The sequence below is a fragment of the Salmo salar genome, chromosome ssa12 (genome assembly GCF_905237065.1).
Source record: "Salmo salar chromosome ssa12, Ssal_v3.1, whole genome shotgun sequence".
Taxonomy (NCBI): Eukaryota; Metazoa; Chordata; class Actinopteri; order Salmoniformes; family Salmonidae; genus Salmo; species Salmo salar.
In genome coordinates, this window is record NC_059453.1 from 91,125,659 (window position 1) to 91,147,897 (window position 22,239).

The window sequence follows — 22,239 nt, forward strand, 5'->3', positions numbered from 1 at the left end:
CTTTGATTTTCTCTGTCCCCTATGCTCCAGGCCGGCTCGGTCCTCCCCTCCTGCTCCGTGGCTCGACGACTCACTGCGAGCTCACAGAACAGGGCTCCGGGCAGCCGAGCGGAAATGGAGGAAAACTCGCCTCCCTGCGGACCTGGCATCCTTTCACTCCCTCCTCTCTACATTTTCCTCTTCTGTCTCTGCTGCTAAAGCCACTTTCTACCACTCTAAATTCCAAGCATCTGCCTCTAACCCTAGGAAGCTCTTTGCTACCTTCTCCTCCCTCCTGAATCCTCTTCCCCCCCCCCTCTCTGCGGATGACTTCGTCAACCATTTTGAAAAGAAGGTTGACGACATCCGATCCTCGTTTGCTAAGTCAAACGACACCGCTGGTCCTGCTCACACTGCCCTACCCTGTGCTTTGACCTCTTTCTCCCCTCTCTCTCCAGATGAAATCTCGCGTCTTGTGACGGCCGGCCGCCCAACAACCTGCCCACTTGACCCTATCCCCTCCTCTCTTCTCCAGACCATTTCCGGAGACCTTCTCCCCTACCTCACCTCGCTCATCAACTCATCCTTGACCGCTGGCTACGTCCCTTCCGTCTTCAAGAGAGCGAGAGTTGCACCCCTTCTGAAAAAACCTACACTCGATCCCTCCGATGTCAACAACTACAGACCAGTATCCCTTCTTTCTTTTCTCTCCAAAACTCTTGAACGTGCCGTCCTTGGCCAGCTCTCTTGCCATCTCTCTCAGAATGACCTTCTTGATCCTAATCAGTCAGGTTTCAAGACTGGGCATTCAACTGAGACTGCTCTTCTCTGTGTCACGGAGGCTCTCCGCACTGCTAAAGCTAACTCTCTCTCCTCTGCTCTCATCCTTCTAGACCTATCTGCTGCCTTTGATACTGTGAACCATCAGATCCTCCTCTCCACCCTCTCCGAGCTGGGCATCTCCGGCGCGGCCCACGCTTGGATTGCGTCCTACCTGACAGGTCGCTCCTACCAGGTGGCGTGGCGAGAATCTGTCTCCGCACCACGTGCTCTCACCACTGGTGTCCCCCAGGGCTCTGTTCTAGGCCCTCTCCTATTCTCGCTATACACCAAGTCTCTTGGCTCTGTCATATCCTCACATGGTCTCTCCTATCATTGCTATGCAGACGACACACAATTAATCTTCTCCTTTCCCCCTTCTGACAACCAGGTGGCGAATCGCATCTCTGCATGTCTGGCAGACATATCAGTGTGGATGACGGATCACCACCTCAAGCTGAACCTCGGCAAGACGGAGCTGCTCTTCCTCCCGGGGAAAGACTGCCCGTTCCATGATCTCGCCATCACGGTTGACAACTCCCTTGTGTCCTCCTCCCAGAGTGCTAAGAGCCTCGGCGTGACCCTGGACAACACCCTGTCGTTCTCCACTAACATCAAGGCGGTGACCCGATCCTGTAGGTTCATGCTCTACAACATTCGCAGAGTACGACCCTGCCTCACACAGGAAGCGGCGCAGGTCCTAATCCAGGCACTTGTCATCTCCCGCCTGGATTACTGCAACTCGCTGTTGGCTGGGCTCCCTGCCTGTGCCACTAAACCCCTACAACTCATCCAGAACGCCGTGTTCAACCTTCCCAAGTTCTCTCACGTCACCCCGCTCCTCCGCTCTCTCCACTGGCTTCCAGTTGAAGCTCGCATCCGCTACAAGACCATCGTGCTTGCCTATGGAGCTGTGAGGGGAACGGCACCTCCGTACCTTCAAGCTCTGATCAGGCCCCTACACCCAAACAAGGGCACTGCGTTCATCCACCTCTGGCCTGCTCGCCTCCCTACCTCTGAAGAAGCACAGTTCCCGCTCAGCCCAGTCAAAACTGTTCGCTGCTCTGGCACCCCAATGGTGGAACAAGCTCCCTCACGACGCCAGGACAGCGGAGTCAATCACCACCTTCCGGAGACACCTGAAACCCCACCTCTTTAAGGAATACCTGGGATAGGATAAAGTAATCCGTCTAACCCCCCCCCCCCTTAAAAGATTTAGATGCACTATTGTAAAGTGGTTGTTCCACTGGATATTATAAGGTGAATGCACCAATTTGTAAGTCGCTCTGGATAAGAGCGTCTGCTAAATGTCTTAAATGTAAATGTAATTGATTCCAGTCATGTGACTTTCTATCCTATTCAATAGTTTTTAATGACTTCATTTACAGCTCAGTTTCCCCAGAGTGTCTTACAATTATTGCTTAGCCAGGCGGTCAGCAGGTGAACTTGTTACAGACAGTGTTACATTCAACTTCATTCAGGAATGAACGGATTCACACCATCAGTCTGCTTCTGGAGTTTAGACCATTTTCTCTGTAATGCTTGTTTGTTCGTTTTTTTAAAAGCGTACTTTATTATTGTTATTCCAGAAGTGAGATTAGAAGCGACAAGTTATCTGGGTTGTAGCTCAACAGGTCTGCTGAGGCAATATGTTGGGAGTAGTGGAGTTCTCCCCATACAATACCCAGCACTTCAGCATCTGTTCAAAGCACGCTATATAATTCACTTTTTTTTATTTATCTACCTTGTGCTGTTCTGTTGTGTGGGGGTGATGACGCTGTAGTATACGGGCATGGGCCCCTGGACAGTCTGTAGAGACTGGCTGACTGGCACCATGACCTGCTGCTGGTACTGCTGGTGCTGGATCACCTGTTGAGAGTCACTTGCCACAGGGACCTGCTAGGAGGCAAGACACATGAACATGTAGCCAAGGTGAGTTGCCACCCTCTGCCCAAGAGGGAATATCCTCTTGGTCCAATTGCCTGGTTTCCCGAGCGAGAGACCTGGGTTCGGATCACACCAGTTACATCCCACTAGTTACTTTTACACAATAATGTGGTCTGAGAACTGAGCCTTGAGAAACTCCCAAATGCATACAAGATGTAGCAATCACACACACACACACACACACACACACACACACACACACACAACCTTAACTGTACCTGATATGAGGGCATCTGTGGGTACTGGACCATCATGGCCGTCACCTGTCCATGCATGCCCTGCCCCTGGGAGGTGAGGAGAGCCTGGTTCTGTGGCTGCTGGGGTACTCCTATCATTCCCTGGTACTGGGGCTGCTGGCTGGGCATCATGGTCTGGGGCTGCTGGCTGGGCATCATGGTCTGGAGAGCTGCTGGTTATGTAGGACATGGTAACACAGGTGTGTGTGTGTGTGTGTGTGTGTGTGTGTGTGTATTCTGGGTATGCTGCATTCCTATCAACCTTGGTCCTACTGGTGACACGCAAGGCACATGTAAGAATCACATTTATACTCCAAAATACATTTGAATGTACAGGAATTTGACTCAATGAAATGGAGCTGCCACAAAACAGGATATACAGACAGACGATAAACAGGATATACAGACAGGCGATAAACAGGATATACAGATGCAGAATTTACACAAATCCACTTACAGCAAGCTAAAAACTACAGAATACACTATAAACAATAAGATACATTATTTAAACGATGCATGTAGGGACGTATCAATAAAAAACGATTTAATGTTCACGTTAAAACAGGCTGTCTAGAAAGAAAGGAATGTACACATAAAGTCACGGAAGACCATGGGTCTATCTGGGAAGCAGAACATGACTGTCCGGCAGGGGGTAGGCTTGTTGCCGCCTGAATGCTCAGGGTCATTCCGAGTATAATCAAGGTAACTTTTCAGGACTCATTGCATCAGTACTTCTGTCCCCAATTACACAATGTGGTGACTAAAATAGACATTTATTCCTGGGAACCAGTATTTAGCTAACCTTGATCCTTGTGTTATTTTAGAGCCCTGTTGGCGTTGTTTCTGTTGATACAGCAAAGGTCTGATCATGTTGACTGGGTGAGTGAACGGCTACCGTACACAGCAGATTCTATGTTGCCAAATCAGGCAATCAGCACTTCGGTGCCTCTATGCTTTTGAAGGTCTCTGTACTCGAAACACAACACACTGTTGATAAATGTTTATTCAGCTAATATACACAGTGAAATACAGTAGTCCTGGCTTTCACCGGTCCTGCTTAGTCAGATTCTGACGCAACTGAGTGTAACCTAATTTTAATATGAAAATTGAGTTGGCTTTGGTCAATAGCATGTCCAATACATTGTTTTTATTTTTGAATGTTTAAAACCTGGTACTTGGTTAAAACATTTTAAAAAAAAGGTCTGAACGGACCGTTATGAGATGCAGGGAGTGTATCGTGTAGCCCCATCCAAGTAAATGTCAGAAGTTTTATCAAAATTGGTGTTGTATGAACAAGGATGTTGTCAGATGTAATCACACCCAACCAAAATATAAAGGCAACATGTAAAGTATTGGTCCCATGCTTCAAGAGCTGAAATAAAAGATTCCAGAAATATTCCACATAAGGCTGTAACTTAGCCTGTTAGGGCTAGTGGGCAGCATTTGCACGTCTGGATAAAAAAAATGTACCCGATTTAATCTGGTTACTAATCCTACCCAGTAACTAGAATATGCACAAAAAGCTTATTTCTCTCAAATGATGTGTACAAATTGGTTTAAAAAGTGAGCATTTCTCAGTTGGCCAGCTGGACGTAGTGACAAATTCAGCGGCTTATGGTAGAAAAATGTACATTAAGTTCTCTGGCAACAGCTCTGGTGGACATTGCAGCAGTCAGCATGCCCCCTCAAAACTTAAGACATCTGTGGCATTGTGTTGTGCGACAAAACTGCACATTTTAGAGTGGCCTTTTATTGTCCCCAGCACAAGGTGAACCTGTGTAATGATCATGCTGTTTAATCAGATTATTGAAATGCCACACCTGTCAGGCAGATGGATTATCTTGGCAAAGGGGAAATACTCACTAACAGGGAAGTAAACATATTTGTGCAAAATATATCAGAAAAATATGTTTTTGTGTGTACAGGGGGAAAAAAATAGTTTTTTTTTTTATTGGGTCACAAGGGCAATACAATAATAAAAATAAAATTACAATTTCCCCCCAATTGATTTTTTTTTTTTACATCCCCTCCCACCCATTCCAAATATACATACACATGCCCCACCCAGCTTTCCATGTTTCCAGAGTGCCAAGACTCGTTTCATTCACACGGCAGTGGATAACTCCAACATAATTACGTCCTGAAAGTATGCAAGCCAGTTCCTTATATGAAGGTCAGCTCATGAAACATTTCTGGAATCTTTCATTTCAGCTCATGAAACATGGAACCAACACTTCACGTTTCGTTTACAGTGCCTTTGGATTGTACTCAGACACCTTGACTTTTTTCCACATTTTGTTAGGTTACAGCCTTATTATAAAATTGATAAAATGTATGTTTTTTTTCCTCATCAACCTACACACAATACCCCATAACGACAAAGCAAAAAAAGGTTTTTAGACATTTTTGCAAATTTATGAAAAAGAAAAACTGAAATATGACATTTACATATGTATTCAGACCCTTTACTCATTACTTTGCTGAAGCACCTTTGGCAGTGATTACAGCTTCGAGTCTTCTTGGGTATGATGCTACAAGCTTGGCACACCTGTATTTGGGGAGTTTCTCCCATTCTTCTCTGCAGATCCTCTCAAGCTCCGTCAGGTTGGATGGGGAGCGTCGCTGCACAGCTATTTTCAGGTCTCTCCAGAGATGTTAAATCGGGTTCAAGGCCAGGCTCTGGCTGGGCCACTCAAGGACATTCAGAGACTTATCCCAAAGTCTTGGCTGTGTGCTTAGGGTCCTTGTCCTGTTGGAAGGTAAACCTTCACCCCAGTCTGAGGTCCTGAGCACTCCGGAGCAGGTTTTCGTCAAGGATCTCTCTGGTAATTGGCTCCGTTCATCTTTGCCTCGATCCAGACTAGTCTCCCAGTCCCTGCTGCTGAAAATGCTCCCCACAGCATGATGCTGCCACCACCATGCTTCACCGTAGGAATGGTGCCAGGTTTCCTCCAGACATGACGCTTGGCATTCAGGACAAAGAGCTCAATCTTGGTTTCATCAGACCAGAGAATCTTCTTTCTCATGGTCAGAGTCTTAAGGTGCCTTTTTAGCAAACTCCAAGTGGGCTGTCATGTGCCTTTTACTGAGGAGGGGCTCTGTCTGGCCACTCTACCATAAAGGTCTGATTGGTGGAGTGCTGCAGAGATGGTTGTCCTTCTGGAAGGTTCTCCCATCTCCACAGAGGAACTCTAGAGCTCTGTCAGAGTGACCATCGGGTTCTTGGTCACCGCCCTGACCAAGGCCCTTCTCTCCCGATTGCTCAGTTTGGCCGGGCAGCCAGCTCTAGGAAGAGTCTTAGTGGTTCCAATCTTCTTCCATTTAAGATTGATGGAGGCCACTGTGTTCTTGGGGACCTTCAATGCGGCAGAAATGTTTTGGTACCCTTCCCCAGATCTGTGCCTCGACACAATCCTGTCTTGGAGTTCTATGGACAATTCCTCCAACCTCATGGCTTGGTTTTTGCTCTGACATGAACTGTCAACTGTGGGACCATATATAGACAGGTGTGAGCCTTTCCAAATCATGTCCAATCAATTGAATTTACCACAGGTGGAGTCCAATCAAGTTGTAGAAACATCTCAAGGATGATCAATGGAAACAGGATGCACCTGAGCTCAATTTCAAATCCTATAGCAAAGGGTCTGAATACTTATGTAAATAAGGTATTTCTGTTTTTTATTTGTCATTATGGGGTATTGTGTAGATTGCTGAAGAAATTGTTTTATTTAATCAATTTTAGAATAAGGCTGTAATGTCACAAAATGTGGAAAAAAGTCAAGGGGTCTGAGTACTGTATATTTTTGTTCAGTATAAAACTGTACAGCACTTTAAAAACACAGACAGACTAATCTTTAATTGAGAAAGATGGTACTTTAGTGGTACTGACCAGACTGCTGTGTGGGCTGAGCCATGGGCTGGGGCATGGGCTGGACAGGGTAGGACACCTGGTGAGACATGGGTCCAGACCGGTACTGCTGCCCTGTGCTGGGGTACTGCTGCCCTGTGCTGGGGTACTGCTGCCCTGTGCTGGGGTACTGCTGCCCTGTGCTGGGGTACTGCTGCCCTGTGCTGGGGTACTGCTGCCCTGTGCTGGGGTACTGCTGCCCAGGGGTGTAATAAGATATCTGGAGGAGGAGCAGAGGGAGGGAGAAATACAGTCATAGGTAGTACAATAAGAACCCTTCCAACCAAGGTGCATTAATAATAAGGGCGCAAACTGGAAATCAACTCTTAGAGGTTGATGGAAGTTCAAAGGTAGCATTTATATTTATTATGGATCCCCATTAGTTCCTGCCAAGACAGCAGCTCTTCTTCCTGGGGTTTATTATGGATCCCCATTAGTTCCTGCCAAGGCAGCGGCTACTCTTCCTGGGGTTTATTATGGATCCCCATTAGTTCCTGCCAAGGCAGCAGCTCTTCTTCCTGGGGTTTATTATGGATCCCCATTAGTTCCTGCCAAGGCAGCGGCTACTCTTCCTGGGGTTTATTATGGATCCCCATTAGTTCCTGCCAAGGCAGCAGCTACTCTTCCTGGGGTTTATTATGGATCCCCATTAGTTCCTGCCAAGGCAGCAGCTACTCTTCCTGGGGTTTATTATGGATCCCCATTAGTTCCTGCCAAGGCAGCAGCTCCTCTTCCTGGGGTTTATTATGGATCCCCATTAGTTCCTGCCAAGGCAGCAGCTACTCTTCCTGGGGTTTATTATGGATCCCCATTAGTTCCTGCCAAGGCAGCAGCTACTCTTCCTGGGGTTTATTATGGATCCCCATTAGTTCCTGCCAAGGCAGCAGCTACTCTTCCTGGGGTTTATTATGGAGCCCCATTAGTTCCTGCCAAGGCAGCAGCTACTCTTCCTGGGGTTTATTATGGATCCCCATTAGTTCCTGCCAAGGCAGCGGCTACTCTTCCTGGGGTTTATTATGGATCCCCATTAGTTCCTGCCAAGGCAGCGGCTACTCTTCCTGGGGTTTATTATGGATCCCCATTAGTTCCTGCCAAGGCAGCAGCTACTCTTCCTGGGGTTTATTATGGATCCCCATTAGTTCCTGCCAAGGCAGCAGCTACTCTTCCTGGGGTTTATTATGGATCCCCAATAGTTCCTGCCAAGGCAGCAGCTACTCTTCCTGGGGTTTATTATGGATCCCCATTAGTTCCTGCCAAGGCAGCAGCTACTCTTCCTGGGGTTTATTATGGATCCCCATTAGTTCCTGCCAAGGCAGCAGCTACTCTTCCTGGGGTTTATTATGGATCCCCAATAGTTCCTGCCAAGGCAGCAGCTACTCTTCCTGGGGTTTATTATGGATCCCCATTAGTTCCTGCCAAGGCAGCAGCTACTCTTCCTGGGGTTTATTATGGATCCCCATTAGTTCCTGCCAAGGCAGCAGCTACTCTTCCTGGGGTTTATTATGGATCCCCATTAGTTCCTGCCAAGGCAGCAGCTACCCTTCCTGGGGTTTATTATGGATCCCCATTAGTTCCTGCCAAGGCAGCAGCTACTCTTCCTGGGGTTTATTATGGATCCCCATTAGTTCCTGCCAAGGCAGCAGCTACTCTTCCTGGGGTTTATTATGGATCCCCATTAGTTCCTGCCAAGGCAGCAGCTACTCTTCCTGGGGTTTATTATGGATCCCCATTAGTTCCTGCCAAGGCAGCAGCTCTTTTTCCTGGGGTTTATTATGGATCCCCATTAGTTCCTGCCAAGGCAGCAGCTACTCTTCCTGGGGTTTATTATGGATCCCCATTAGTTCCTGCCAAGGCAGCAGCTACTCTTCCTGGGGTTTATTATGGATCCCCATTAGTTCCTGCCAAGGCAGCAGCTACTCTTCCTGGGGTTTATTATGGATCCCCATTAGTTCCTGCCAAGGCAGCGGCTACTCTTCCTGGGGTTTATTATGGATCCCCATTAGTTCCTGCCAAGGCAGCAGCTACTCTTCCTGGGGTTTATTATGGAGCCCCATTAGTTCCTGCCAAGGCAGCAGCTACTCTTCCTGGGGTTTATTATGGATCCCCATTAGTTCCTGCCAAGGCAGCGGCTACTCTTCCTGGGGTTTATTATGGATCCCCATTAGTTCCTGCCAAGGCAGCGGCTACTCTTCCTGGGGTTTATTATGGATCCCCATTAGTTCCTGCCAAGGCAGCAGCTACTCTTCCTGGGGTTTATTATGGATCCCCATTAGTTCCTGCCAAGGCAGCAGCTACTCTTCCTGGGGTTTATTATGGATCCCCAATAGTTCCTGCCAAGGCAGCAGCTACTCTTCCTGGGGTTTATTATGGATCCCCATTAGTTCCTGCCAAGGCAGCAGGTACTCTTCCTGGGGTTTATTATGGATCCCCATTAGTTCCTGCCAAGGCAGCAGCTACTCTTCCTGGGGTTTATTATGGATCCCCAATAGTTCCTGCCAAGGCAGCAGCTACTCTTCCTGGGGTTTATTATGGATCCCCATTAGTTCCTGCCAAGGCAGCAGCTACTCTTCCTGGGGTTTATTATGGATCCCCATTAGTTCCTGCCAAGGCAGCAGCTACTCTTCCTGGGGTTTATTATGGATCCCCATTAGTTCCTGCCAAGGCAGCAGCTACTCTTCCTGGGGTTTATTATGGATCCCCATTAGTTCCTGCCAAGGCAGCGGCTACTCTTCCTGGGGTTTATTATGGATCCCCATTAGTTCCTGCCAAGGCAGCAGCTCTTTTCCTGGGGTTTATTATGGATCCCCATTAGTTCCTGCCAAGGCAGCAGCTACTCTTCCTGGGGTTTATTATGGATCCCCATTAGTTCCTGCCGAGGCAGCAGCTCTTCTTCCTGGGGTCTAGCAAAATTAAGGCAGTTTCAATACATTCATTACAGATTTCACAACACACTAAGCGTGTGTCCTCAGGCCCCTTCTCCACTACCACATATCTACATCACACTAAGCGTGTGTCCTCAGGCCCCTACTCCACTACCACATATCTACAACACACTAAGTGTGGGCCCTCAGGCCCCTACTCCACTACCACATATCTACAACACACTAAGCGTGTGTCCTCAGGCCCCTACTCCACTACCACATATCTACAACACACTAAGCGTGTGTCCTCAGGCCCCTACTCCACTACCACATATCTACAACACACTAAGCGTGTGTCCTCAGGCCCCTACTCCACTACCACATATCTACAAGGACAGCGGAGTCAATCACCACCTTCCGGAGACACCTGAAACCCCACCTCTTTAAGGAATACCTGGGATAGGATAAAGTAATCCTTCTAACCCCCCCTAAAAGATTTAGATGCACTATTGTAAAGTGGTTGTTCCACTGGATATCATAAGGTGAATGCACCAATTTGTAAGTCGCTCTGGATAAGAGCGTCTGCTAAATGACTTAAATGTAAATGTACAACACACTAAGTGTGTCCCCTCAGGCCCCTACTCCACTACCACATATCTACAACACACTGTGTGCCCTCAGGCCCCTACTCCACTACCACATATCTACAACACACTAAGTGTGTACCCTCAGGCCCCTACTCCACTACCACATATCTACAACACACTAAGTGTGGGCCCTCAGGCCCCTACTCCACTACCACATATCTACAACACACTAAGTGTGGGCCCTCAGGCCCCTACTCCACTACCACATATCTACAACACACTAAGTGTGGGCCCTCAGGCCCCTACTCCACTACCACATATCTACAACACACTAAGTGTGGGCCCTCAGGCCCCTACTCCACTACCACATATCTACAACACACTAAGTGTGGGCCCTCAGGCCCCTTCTCCACTACCACATATCTACAACACACTAAGTGTGTAACCTCAGGCCCCTACTCCACTACCACATATCTACAACACACTAAGTGTGGGCCCTCAGGCCCCTACTCCACTACCACATATCTACAACACCCTAGGTGTGGGCCCTAAGGCCCCTACTCCACTACCACATATCTACAACTGCCATTAGCTACCTCACAAATCCAGCAAGAGACAGCAGTGGACCCTAAAGCTCCTTTTGTGGGAACTATCCCCCCCAGGGTGTAGGGTCAATGCAGGACGTTTCCACCTCCAGGACTTAAATTCATATTTTATGGATTCAAGCAGTTTGTTACTGGGCTGCGGGATGGTGACGAGGAGAGAAAAGAGAGAGAAAAGAGAGAAAAGAGAGAGAGAGAGAGAGAGAGAGAGAGAGAGAGAGAGAGAGAGAGAGAGAGAGAGAGAGAGAGAGAGAGAGAGAGAGAGAGAGAGAGAGAGAGAGAGAGAGAGAGAGAGAGAGAGAGAGAGAGAGAGAGAGAGAGAGGGTGAGAGAGGGAGAGAGGGTGAGAGGGTGAGAGAGGGAGAGAGAAGACTTCACAGCCAGTCACACAGTACTCTGAGTGGGAGAGAGATACTGTCACACCGCCGCCGACTGTGTGAATGCCGCCGCGATTTCACAGCAATCGAAACTCTCTCACATTTATTGGTAAAGTTTGTGAAACAAAGTTTGGGCCAAATGTTCCACTTCAGCTTTTCAGACTGCCGGGCTGTATTTGTACCTTCAGCCTAACTCGTGATGACAAAGGAAGAAGGGAAACTTTTATTCCAAATTCTACTCCTTATTGATTCAAACCGAGTGTAAAGCACTTTTGGACAAATGTTGATGATTGATTGCAAACCCAGTATCATACCTGCTGAGGGGGAGACGGCTGCATGTACCCCTGCGGCGGTGGTGGGGGCTGCATGATGGTCTGGGAGGGAGGGGGTGGAGGAGGAGGAGGAGGAGGATGATGGAGGTGTCTGGTGTTAGGCTGGTAGCCAGACTGAGGGGCCAGGGGCTGGGCCAGGGGCTGGGCTGTGGTGGCCATGATATAGCCCGTCTGGGGTGGGGGGTGTTGGGTGAGGACAGTGGGCCCCTGGGTCTGGTACATGGCTGGGGGCTCCGGGGCCTCGCTGGAACTCTGTCGACTCAGAGTCATCTGGCTGAAGTGAGGAGCCAGCTCCTCACCCTGAGAGGGAGAAGAAGTGGTTATTACAAACAGTTACTGGTGGATTTGACACAGTAACCAATAAACTGATTGTAGGTTAAACTGGATATGATGATATCATTTGAAGATATTTGCCCCTAAAAATGAAATCTTTCTATCTTCTGCACAGCATAATGACTAGCAGAGGCTGCTATAGTAGTAAGGACACAAGCATAGAAGACAGTAGGTGTGAATATAGAGTTGATGCTGATTGTCATATTGCCACTTCAGTCCAATAGGGACTAATACGACCGGGAGAGAAAGCCAACATATGAAAGGTTTGGTACCATATTATATAGTTGTTATATTTACTGTATAGAGAGAGAGAAGGTATGAAGGGTACCAGTAACATGTACTGCTTGGAGGGAGGAGAGACTGGGCTCAGTAACATATTGTATTTATAAAGGTATGGATGGTAGTAGTACCATGTACTGCTGGGGGGAAGAGACAGGCAGGAGGACCTGGGGACAGGAGGAAGAGTAGGACACAGGTTGAGAGGGCTGCAGAGACCCCACCGGCTAACAGAGAGAGAGATGGAGGGAGAGAGAGAGAGATGGAGGGAGAGGTGGAGGGAGTGGGAGACATGGAGGGAGAGAGAGAGAGACATGGAGGGAGAGAGAGAGAGAGCGAGATGGAGGGAGAGAAAGAGATGGAGGGAGAGAGAGAGAGATGGAGGGAGAGAGAGAGAGAGATGGAGGGAGGGAGAAGAGGTGAAGGGAGGGGAGAGATGGAGGGAGGGGAGAGATGGAGGGAGAGGGAGAGATGGAGGGAGAGAGAGAGAGAGATGGAGGGAGAGATGAGGGAGAGAGAGAGATGAGGGAGAGAGAGAGAGATGAGGGAGAGAGAGAGATGGAGGGAGAGAGAGAGATGGAGGGAGAGAGAGAGATGGAGGGAGAGAGAGAGATGGAGGGAGAGAGAGAGAGATGGAGGGAGAGAGAGAGATGGAGGGAGAGAGAGATGCAGTGGAGAGGGAGAATAGAGGGAGAGATGGAGGGAGAGGGAGAGGTGAAGGGAGGGGAGAGATGGAGGGAGAGGGAGAGATGGAGGGAGGGGGAGAGATGAGGGAGAGATAGAGGGACAGATGGGGAGAGATAGAGGGAGAAGGAGAGATGGAAGGATGGAGGGAGAGATGGAAGGAGAGAGCGACATGGGGGAGAGATGGAGGGAGAGATGAAGGGAGGGGAGAGATGGAAGGAGAGGGAGAGATGCAGTGGAGGGAGACATGGAGGGACAGGGAGACATGGAGGGAGAGAGAGAGACATGGAGGGAGAGAGAGAGACATGGAGGGAGAGAGAGAGACATGGAGGGAGAGAGAGAGACATGGAGGGAGAGAGAGAGACATGGAGGGAGAGAGAGAGACATGGAGGGAGAGAGAGAGACATGGAGGGAGAGAGAGACATGGAGGGAGAGAGAGAGACATGAGGGAGAGAGAGAGAGAGAGAGACATGGAGGGAGAGAGAGAGAGAGAGAGAGAGAGAGAGAGACATGGAGGAGAGAGAGAGAGACATGGAGAGAGAGAGAGAGAGAGAGACATGGAGAGAGAGAGAGAGAGAGACATGGAGAGAGAGAGAGAGAGAGAGAGAGAGAGAGAGAGGAGAGAGAGAGAGAGACATGGAGAGAGAGAGAGAGAGACATGGAGAGAGAGAGAGAGAGAGAGAGAGACATGGAGGGAGAGAGAGAGAGAGAGAGAGAGAGAGACATGGAGGGAGAGAGAGAGAGAGAGAGACATGGAGGGAGAGAGAGAGAGAGAGAGAGAGACATGGAGGGAGAGAGAGAGAGAGAGAGACATGGAGGGAGAGAGAGAGAGAGAGAGAGACATGGAGGAGAGAGAGAGAGAGAGAGAGAGACATGGAGGGAGAGAGAGAGAGACATGGAGGGGAGAGAGACATGGAGGGAGAGAGACATGGAGGGAGAGGGACATGGAGGGAGAGAGACATGGAGGGAGAGGGAGAGAGACATGGAGGGAGAGAGAGAGAGAGACATGGAGAGAGAGAGAGAGAGAGAGAGAGAGAGAGAGAGAGAGAGAGAGAGAGAGAGAGAGAGAGAGAGAGAGAGAGAGAGAGAGAGAGAGAGAGAGAGAGAGAGAGAGAGAGAGAGAGAGAGAGAGACATGGAGAGAGAGAGAGAGAGACATGGAGAGAGAGAGAGAGAGAGAGAGAGAGAGACATGGAGGGAGAGAGAGAGAGAGAGAGAGAGACATGGAGGGAGAGAGAGAGAGAGAGAGACATGGAGGGAGAGAGATGGAGGGAGAGGGAGACATGATGGGAGAGGGAGACATGATGGGAGAGAGAGACATGGGGGAGAGATGAGGGAGAGATGGGGGGAGAGATGAGGGAGAGATGAAGGGAGGAGAGAGATGGAAGGAGGGGGAGAGATGGAGGGAGGGGAGAGAGACATGGAGGGAGAGGGAGAGAGACATGGAGGGAGAGAGAGAGAGACATGGAGGGAGAGAGAGAGACATGGAGGGAGAGGAGAGAGAGATGGAGGGAGAGAGAGAGACATGGAGGGAGAGAGAGAGAGAGACATGGAGGGAGAGAGAGAGAGAGACATGGAGGAGAGAGAGAGAGAGACATGGAGGGAGAGAGAGAGAGAGACATGGAGGGAGAGAGAGAGAGAGACATGGAGGGAGAGAGAGAGAGAGAGACATGGAGGGAGAGAGAGAGAGAGACATGGAGGGAGAGAGAGAGAGAGACATGGAGGGAGAGAGAGAGAGAGAGACATGGAGGGAGAGAGAGAGAGAGACATGGAGGGAGAGAGAGAGAGAGAGACATTGAGGAGAGAGAGAGAGAGAGACATGGAGGGAGAGAGAGAGACATGGAGAGAGAGAGAGATGGAGAAAGAGAGAGATGGAGAAAGAGAGAGATGGAGAAAGAGAGAGATGGAGGGAGAGAGAGATGAGGGAGAGAGAGATGAGGGAGAGAGAGATGGAGGGAGAGAGAGAGACATGGAGGGAGAGAGAGATGGAGAAAGAGAGAGATGGAGGGAGAGAGAGATGGAGGGAGAGAGAGATGAGGGAGAGAGAGATGGAGGGAGAGAGAGATGGAGGGAGAGAGAGAGATGCAGTGGAGAAGGAGAATAGAGGGAGAGATGGAGGGAGAGGGAGAGATGGAGGGAGAGATAGAGGGACAGTTGGGGACAGACAAGGACGGGAGAAGAAGAGATGGAGGGAGAGAGAAAGGGAGAGATGGAAGGATGGAGGGAGAGATGAAGGGAGGGAGAGAGATGGAGGGAGAGGGAGACATGATGGGAGAGGGAGACATGATGGGAGAGAGAGACATGGGGGAGAGATGAGGGAGAGATGGGGGGAGAGATGAGGGAGAGATGAAGGGAGGAGAGAGATGGAAGGAGGGGGAGAGATGGAGGGAGGGGGAGAGATGGAGAGATGCAGTGGAGAGAGAGAATAGAGGGAGAGATGGAGGGAGACATGGAGGGACAGATGGAGGGAGAGATGGAGGGAGGGGGAGAGAAGGAAGAGATGCAGACAGGTGTTAGGTTAGGAAAAATGCAGGAATATAGCCAAGTCTTAATTTTTCTTAGCTGAAAGTGTATTTAAATAACAAATGATTCATGATATCATCTTCTCTCTCACCTGAGTCATGTGGTTATGGTTATAGTTGCCCATGGTGTGTTGCTGTGGGGTAGGCAGTAGGGCGGTCTGGGGGGGCTGGGCCTGGGAGGGGCAGGGGCCAGGCTGGGGGACTGGGGGCTGGGGACACATGTCTGGGCTCACCAGTGGGAGTCCTATAACACAACAAGACAACACAAGAGTCAAGACAAAGTCAAAATACAGAAACAGTATGTTTTGTTCCTCAACATTTCTGCACTCTTGTCTGTACTCTCTTCAGGTTCTTTCCCCTTTTGATCTGTTTTCAAAAAGATGCAGGGGCTTGAAAAGGACTGTCTTCTGTTTCCATCTGACCCTCTAAAGCCACTAGAGGGCTTAAACACTTCTAGGTTGCAACAGGTCCGTCCGTGTGTTGCCATTTCAATTGAATTCAGTATTTTCACATTGGGAAATTCAAGTACTAGAATGAACTGCCCAGAGCACAATTGTCATAACATTTTAATTTCCAACTACAGGAGGCATTTTTCATTATACAATCCCCATTGGGATGTCTGTCTGGTACATACCGGTGCGTGAGCCCCTGCAGCTACCCTGAGAGCTCTTGTTGCTGCCCAGACTATCTCCTCTGGTCAGAATGGAGATGCCAGAGAAGCTGGATGCCTTGGTGACCGGGGGCCGCAGGGTCCTGTTTGAACTATCGGAGTCCGTGCTGCTCCAGGGTCTTGGCTCCAGGCACTTCATATCACTGTCAGTGCTGCTCTGACGGCTGCTGGACGCACGGCTGGAGCTCTCAAGGTTCCCCCTGTGCAGGGGAGGAGGGGAGAGGGAGGGAAACAGGGGAAGGGTGTTAGGGAGAGAGAGAGAGAGGGAGAGGAACAGAGGTGGAGACAGAGAGAGAAAGAGACAAAGAGAGAGAGAGATAGAGAGAGGAACAGAGAGGTGGAGACAGAGAGAGAGAGAAAGAGACAAAGAGAGAGAGAGAGAGAGAGAGAGAGAGAGAGAGAGAGAGAGAGAGAGAGAGAGAGAGAGGAACAGAGAGGTGGAGACAGAGAGAGAGAGAGAGAGAGAGAAAGAGACAAAGAGAGAGAGAGATAGAGAAAGAGAGAGAGAGATAGAGAGAGAGAGCGAGAGGAACAGAGAGGTGGAGACAGAGAGAGAGAGAGAGAGAGAGAGACAGAGAGCGAGAGGAACAGAGAGGTGGAGACAGAAAGAGAGATAGAGACAGACAGAGAGCGAGAGGAACAGAGAGGTGGAGACAGAGGGTGATCAGGTTAAGAACAACACTTTGACATGTGGGGAGAACATAGGGCAAAAGAAGTTGACTGACTGGTAAATAAATCAACCAAACCCCTGTAGTGTACAGGACATTCACCAAACTCCCACCCACATCACAGAGAAACACACATGCAGATCGCTGATGTTTCATCCAATCAACACCAAGGTGAAAAAGAAGACAGGAGTACATTGAATAAAGTACAGATCCTGACTGAGTGACAAGGCAACAACAGGTCCATTCTGGAAATAACACAGCTGTAGAGGTTTTCTGTTACAATGGACACCAGGAGTAACATGCTAACCGCACCGCGCGCACAGCAAAATAAATGTTATTCAGATCATAGCAACCACACAGGTCGCGCAGGTCGACGAGCATCTGCATTGCCAGGCTCTAAAATAGAACTTGGTTCTATTTGTGACGCTTGATGCGCTGCAAGTCCCGCCTCTCCCATCTCCTCATTGGTTTTTAGAAGCATATACCAACGTGGGTGATTGATAGATGAACTGAGGTCCACACTACAGTCCAGCTGGTGGTGGTAATGCACCTTAAAGTTGGTTGCCAACCGCCATATAAAGTCAGAAGAAGAAGCAGCCTGAAGGAGGAAAGGTTACTAGAAAAACAAACTCGGTTTACCATTTTATCTGTGGATTCATTGTCAGAGTAGAGGACCTTGTGCATTTCAGGTAAAATAACAACTCAATGTTGATATTCCAGGACAAATTAGCAAGCAACAGAATTTAGCTAAATAGGACATATTAGCTAGCAACAGAAGCTAGCTAAATAGGACACATTAGCTAGCAACAGAAGCTAGCTAAATAGGACATATTAGCTAGCAACAGAAGCTAGCTAAATAGGACATATTAGCTAGCAACAGAAGCTAGCTAAATAGGACATATTAGCTAGCAACAGCAAGCTAGCAAGCTAAACTGCCATAAATGTTTCATGCTTTTTGACCTGTCCCCAAAAGGAATATATTTGGTTCAGAGTTTATGTTGATATTTCAAACTGCATGTCCAGATAGCATCTGGTGTGGGAGGACAAAAATCAATATCCAAGTGAGTGGTCTGGTCAGAATGCAATGAGGCACGCACTACAGAGTACACACACATACACATTCCCTATTCACTATGGAGTTACACACATCCCCCCTCATACTGTCACTATGGAGTTACACACATCCCCCCTCATACCGTCACTATGGAGTTACACACATCCCCCCCCTCATACCGTCACTATGGAGTTACACACATCCCCCCTCATACCGTCACTATGGAGTCACACATCCCCCCCTCATACCGTCACTATGGAGTTACACACATCCCCCCCTCATACCGTCACTATGGAGTTACACACCCCCCCCCTCATACCGTCACTATGGAGTTACACACATCCCCCCTCATACCGTTACTATGGAGTTACACACATCCCCCCCTCATACCGTCACTATGGAGTACACATCCCCCCCTCATACCGTCACTATGGAGTTACACATCCCCCCCTCATACCGTCACTATGGAGTTACACACATCCCCCTCATACCGTCACTATGGAGTACACACATCCCCCCTCATACCGTCACTATGGAGTTACACACATCCCCCCCTCATACCGTCACTATGGAGTTACACATCCCCCCCTCATACCGTCACTATGGAGTTACACATCCCCCCCTCATACCGTCACTATGGAGTTACACACATCCCCCCTCATACCGTCACTATGGAGTTACACACATCCCCCCTCATACCGTCACTATGGAGTTACACACATCCCCCCCCTCATACCGTCACTATGGAGTTCACACATCCCCCCCCTCATACCGTCACTATGGAGTCACACACATCCCCCCCTCATACCGTCACTATGGAGTTACACACATCCCCCCCCTCATACCGTCACTATGGAGTTACACACATCCCCCCCCTCATACCGTCACTATGGAGTCACACACATCCCCCCCTCATACCGTCACTATGGAGTTACACACATCCCCCCCCTCATACCGTCACTATGGAGTTACACACCCCCCCCTCATACCGTCACTATGGAGTCACACACATCCCCCCCTCATACCGTCACTATGGAGTCACACACATCCCCCCCTCATACCGTCACTATGGAGTTACACATCCCCCCCCTCATACCGTCACTATGGAGTTACACATCCCCCCCCTCATACCGTCACTATGGAGTTACACACATCCCCCCCCTCATACCGTCACTATGGAGTTACACACATCCCCCCCTCATACCGTCACTATGGAGTCACACACATCCCCCCCTCATACCGTCACTATGGAGTTACACACATCCCCCCCTCATACCGTCACTATGGAGTCACACACATCCCCCCCCTCATACCGTCACTATGGAGTTACACACATCCCCCCCCTCATACCGTCACTATGGAGTCACACATCCCCCCCTCATACCGTCACTATGGAGTCACACACATCCCCCCCTCATACCGTCACTATGGAGTTACACACATCCCCCCCTCATACCGTCACTATGGAGTTACACACATCCCCCTCATACCGTCACTATGGAGTTACACATCCCCCCCTCATACCGTCACTATGGAGTTACACACATCCCCCCCCTCATACCGTCACTATGGAGTTACACACCCCCCCTCATACCGTCACTATGGAGTTACACACATCCCCCCCCATACCGTCACTATGGAGTTACACATCCCCCCCCATACCGTCACTATGGAGTTACACATCCCCCCCCTCATACCGTCACTATGGAGTTACACACATCCCCCCCTCATACCGTCACTATGGAGTTACACACATCCCCCCCTCATACCGTCACTATGGAGTCACACATCCCCCCTCATAACGTCACTATGGAGTCACACACATCCCCCCCTCATACCGTCACTATGGAGTTACACACATCCCCCCCCTCATACCGTCACTATGGAGTTACACACATCCCCCCCTCATACCGTCACTATGGAGTCACACACATCCCCCCCTCATACCGTCACTATGGAGTACACATCCCCCCCTCATACCGTCACTATGGAGTCACATCCCCCCTCATACCGTCACTATGGAGTTACACATCCCCCCCTCATACCGTCACTATGGAGTCACACACATCCCCCCTCATACTGTCACTATGGAGTTACACACATCCCCCCCTCATACCGTCACTATGGAGTTACACACATCCCCCCTCATACCGTCACTATGGAGTCACACACATCCCCCCCTCATACCGTCACTATGGAGTACACACATCCCCCCCCATACCGTCACTATGGAGTTACACACATCCCCCCTCATACCGTCACTATGGAGTTACACACATCCCCCTCATACCGTCACTATGGAGTCACACACATCCCCCCCTCATACCGTCACTATGGAGTCACACACATCCCCCCCATACCGTCACTATGGAGTCACACACATCCCCCCTCATACCGTCACTATGGAGTTACACACATCCCCCTCATACCGTCACTATGGAGTCACACACATCCCCCCTCATACCGTCACTATGGAGTCACACACATCCCCCCCTCATACCGTCACTATGGAGTACACATCCCCCCCTCATACCGTCACTATGGAGTACACATCCCCCCTCATACCGTCACTATGGAGTCACACACATCCCCCCTCATACTGTCACTATGGAGTTACACACATCCCCCCCCTCATACCGTCACTATGGAGTCACACACATCCCCCCTCATACCGTCACTATGGAGTCCACACATCCCCCCCTCATACCGTCACTATGGAGTTACACACATCCCCCCCTCATACCGTCACTATGGAGTCACATCCCCCCCTCATACCGTCACTATGGAGTTACACATCCCCCCCTCATACCGTCACTATGGAGTCACATCCCCCCCTCATACCGTCACTATGGAGTACACATCCCCCCCTCATACCGTCACTATGGAGTTACACATCCCCCCCTCATACCGTCACTATGGAGTCACACATCCCCCCCCTCATACCGTCACTATGGAGTTACACATCCCCCCTCATACCGTCACTATGGAGACACATCCCCCCCTCATACCATCACTATGGAGTCACACACATCCCCCCCCTCATACCGTCACTATGGAGTCACACATCCCCCTCATACCGTCCAGTCACACATCCCCCCCTCATACCGTCACTATGGAGTTACACACATCCCCCCCCTCATACCGTCACTATGGAGTTACACACATCCCCCCTCATACCGTCACTATGGAGTTAACACATCCCCCCCTCATACCGTCACTATGGAGTTACACACATCCCCCCCTCATACCGTCACTATGGAGTTACACACCCCCCCCTCATACCGTCACTATGGAGTTACACACATCCCCCCTCATACCGTCACTATGGAGTCACACATCCCCCCCTCATACCGTCACTATGGAGTTACACATCCCCCCCTCATACCGTCACTATGGAGTTACACACATCCCCCCTCATACCGTCACTATGGAGTTACACATCCCCCCCCTCATACCGTCACTATGGAGTTACACACATCCCCCCCTCATACCGTCACTATGGAGTTACACATCCCCCCCTCATACCGTCACTATGGAGTTACACATCCCCCCCCTCATACCGTCACTATGGAGTCACACACATCCCCCCCTCATACCGTCACTATGGAGTTACACACATCCCCCCCCTCATACCGTCACTATGGAGTTACACACCCCCCCCTCATACCGTCACTATGGAGTTACACACATCCCCCCTCATACCGTCACTATGGAGTTACACACCCCCCATACCGTCACTATGGAGTTACACACCCCCCATACCGTCACTATGGAGTCACAAAAAAAATCCAGAATAAATGTTATAAATAAATTTGCATTTTAATGAGGGAAGTATTTGACCCCCTCTCAATCAGAAAGATTACCGTTTCCCAGGTGTCTTTTTTCAGGTAACGAGCTGAGATTAGGAGCACACTCCTAAAGGGAGTGCTCCTGATCTCAGTTTGTTACCTGTATAAAAGACACATGTCCACAGAAGCAATCAATCAGATTCCAAACTCTCCACCATGGCCAAGACCAAAGAGCTCTCCAAGGATGTCAGGGACAAGAGAGTAGACCTACACAAGGCTGGAATGGGCTACAAGACCATCGCCAAGCAGCTTGGTGAGAAGGTGACAACAGTTGGTGCGATTATTCGCAAATGGAAGAAACACAAAAGAACTGTCAATCTCCCTCGGCCTGGGGCTCCATGCAAGATCTCACCTCGTGGAGTTGCAATGATCATGAGAACGGTGAGGAATCAGCCCAGAACTACACGGGAGGATCTTGTCAATGATCTCAAAGCAGCTGGGACCATAGTCACCAAGAAAACAATTGGTAACACACTACGCCGTCAAGGACTGAAATCCTGCAGCGTACGCAAGGGCCCCCCTGCTCAAGAAAGCACACA

At 49.6% G+C, this 22,239-nt stretch overlaps 1 protein-coding gene across 9 annotated transcripts in view; it reads right to left on the reverse strand.

Moving 5' to 3' along the window:
* The window catches only part of LOC106566126 (R3H domain-containing protein 2), an 89,869-nt gene that overhangs the window by 12,932 nt on the left and 54,698 nt on the right, over positions 1-22,239 (reverse strand). For 3 of the 9 annotated variants that reach the window (XM_045691916.1, XM_045691912.1, XM_045691917.1), the window contains 7 exons: positions 16,095-16,330; positions 15,553-15,704; positions 12,390-12,482; positions 11,629-11,946; positions 6,871-7,108; positions 2,964-3,154; positions 2,543-2,697 (listed from right to left, as the gene is read on the reverse strand). In XM_045691916.1, the coding sequence (XP_045547872.1) occupies positions 2,543-2,697; positions 2,964-3,154; positions 6,871-7,108; positions 11,629-11,946; positions 12,390-12,482; positions 15,553-15,704; positions 16,095-16,330 (1,383 nt within the window). The remainder of the gene's footprint in view (positions 1-2,542; positions 2,698-2,963; positions 3,155-6,870; positions 7,109-11,628; positions 11,947-12,389; positions 12,483-15,552; positions 15,705-16,094; positions 16,331-22,239) is intronic. The other 6 variants (XM_045691913.1, XM_045691920.1, XM_014133977.2 and 3 more) reach the window with 5 other exon arrangements.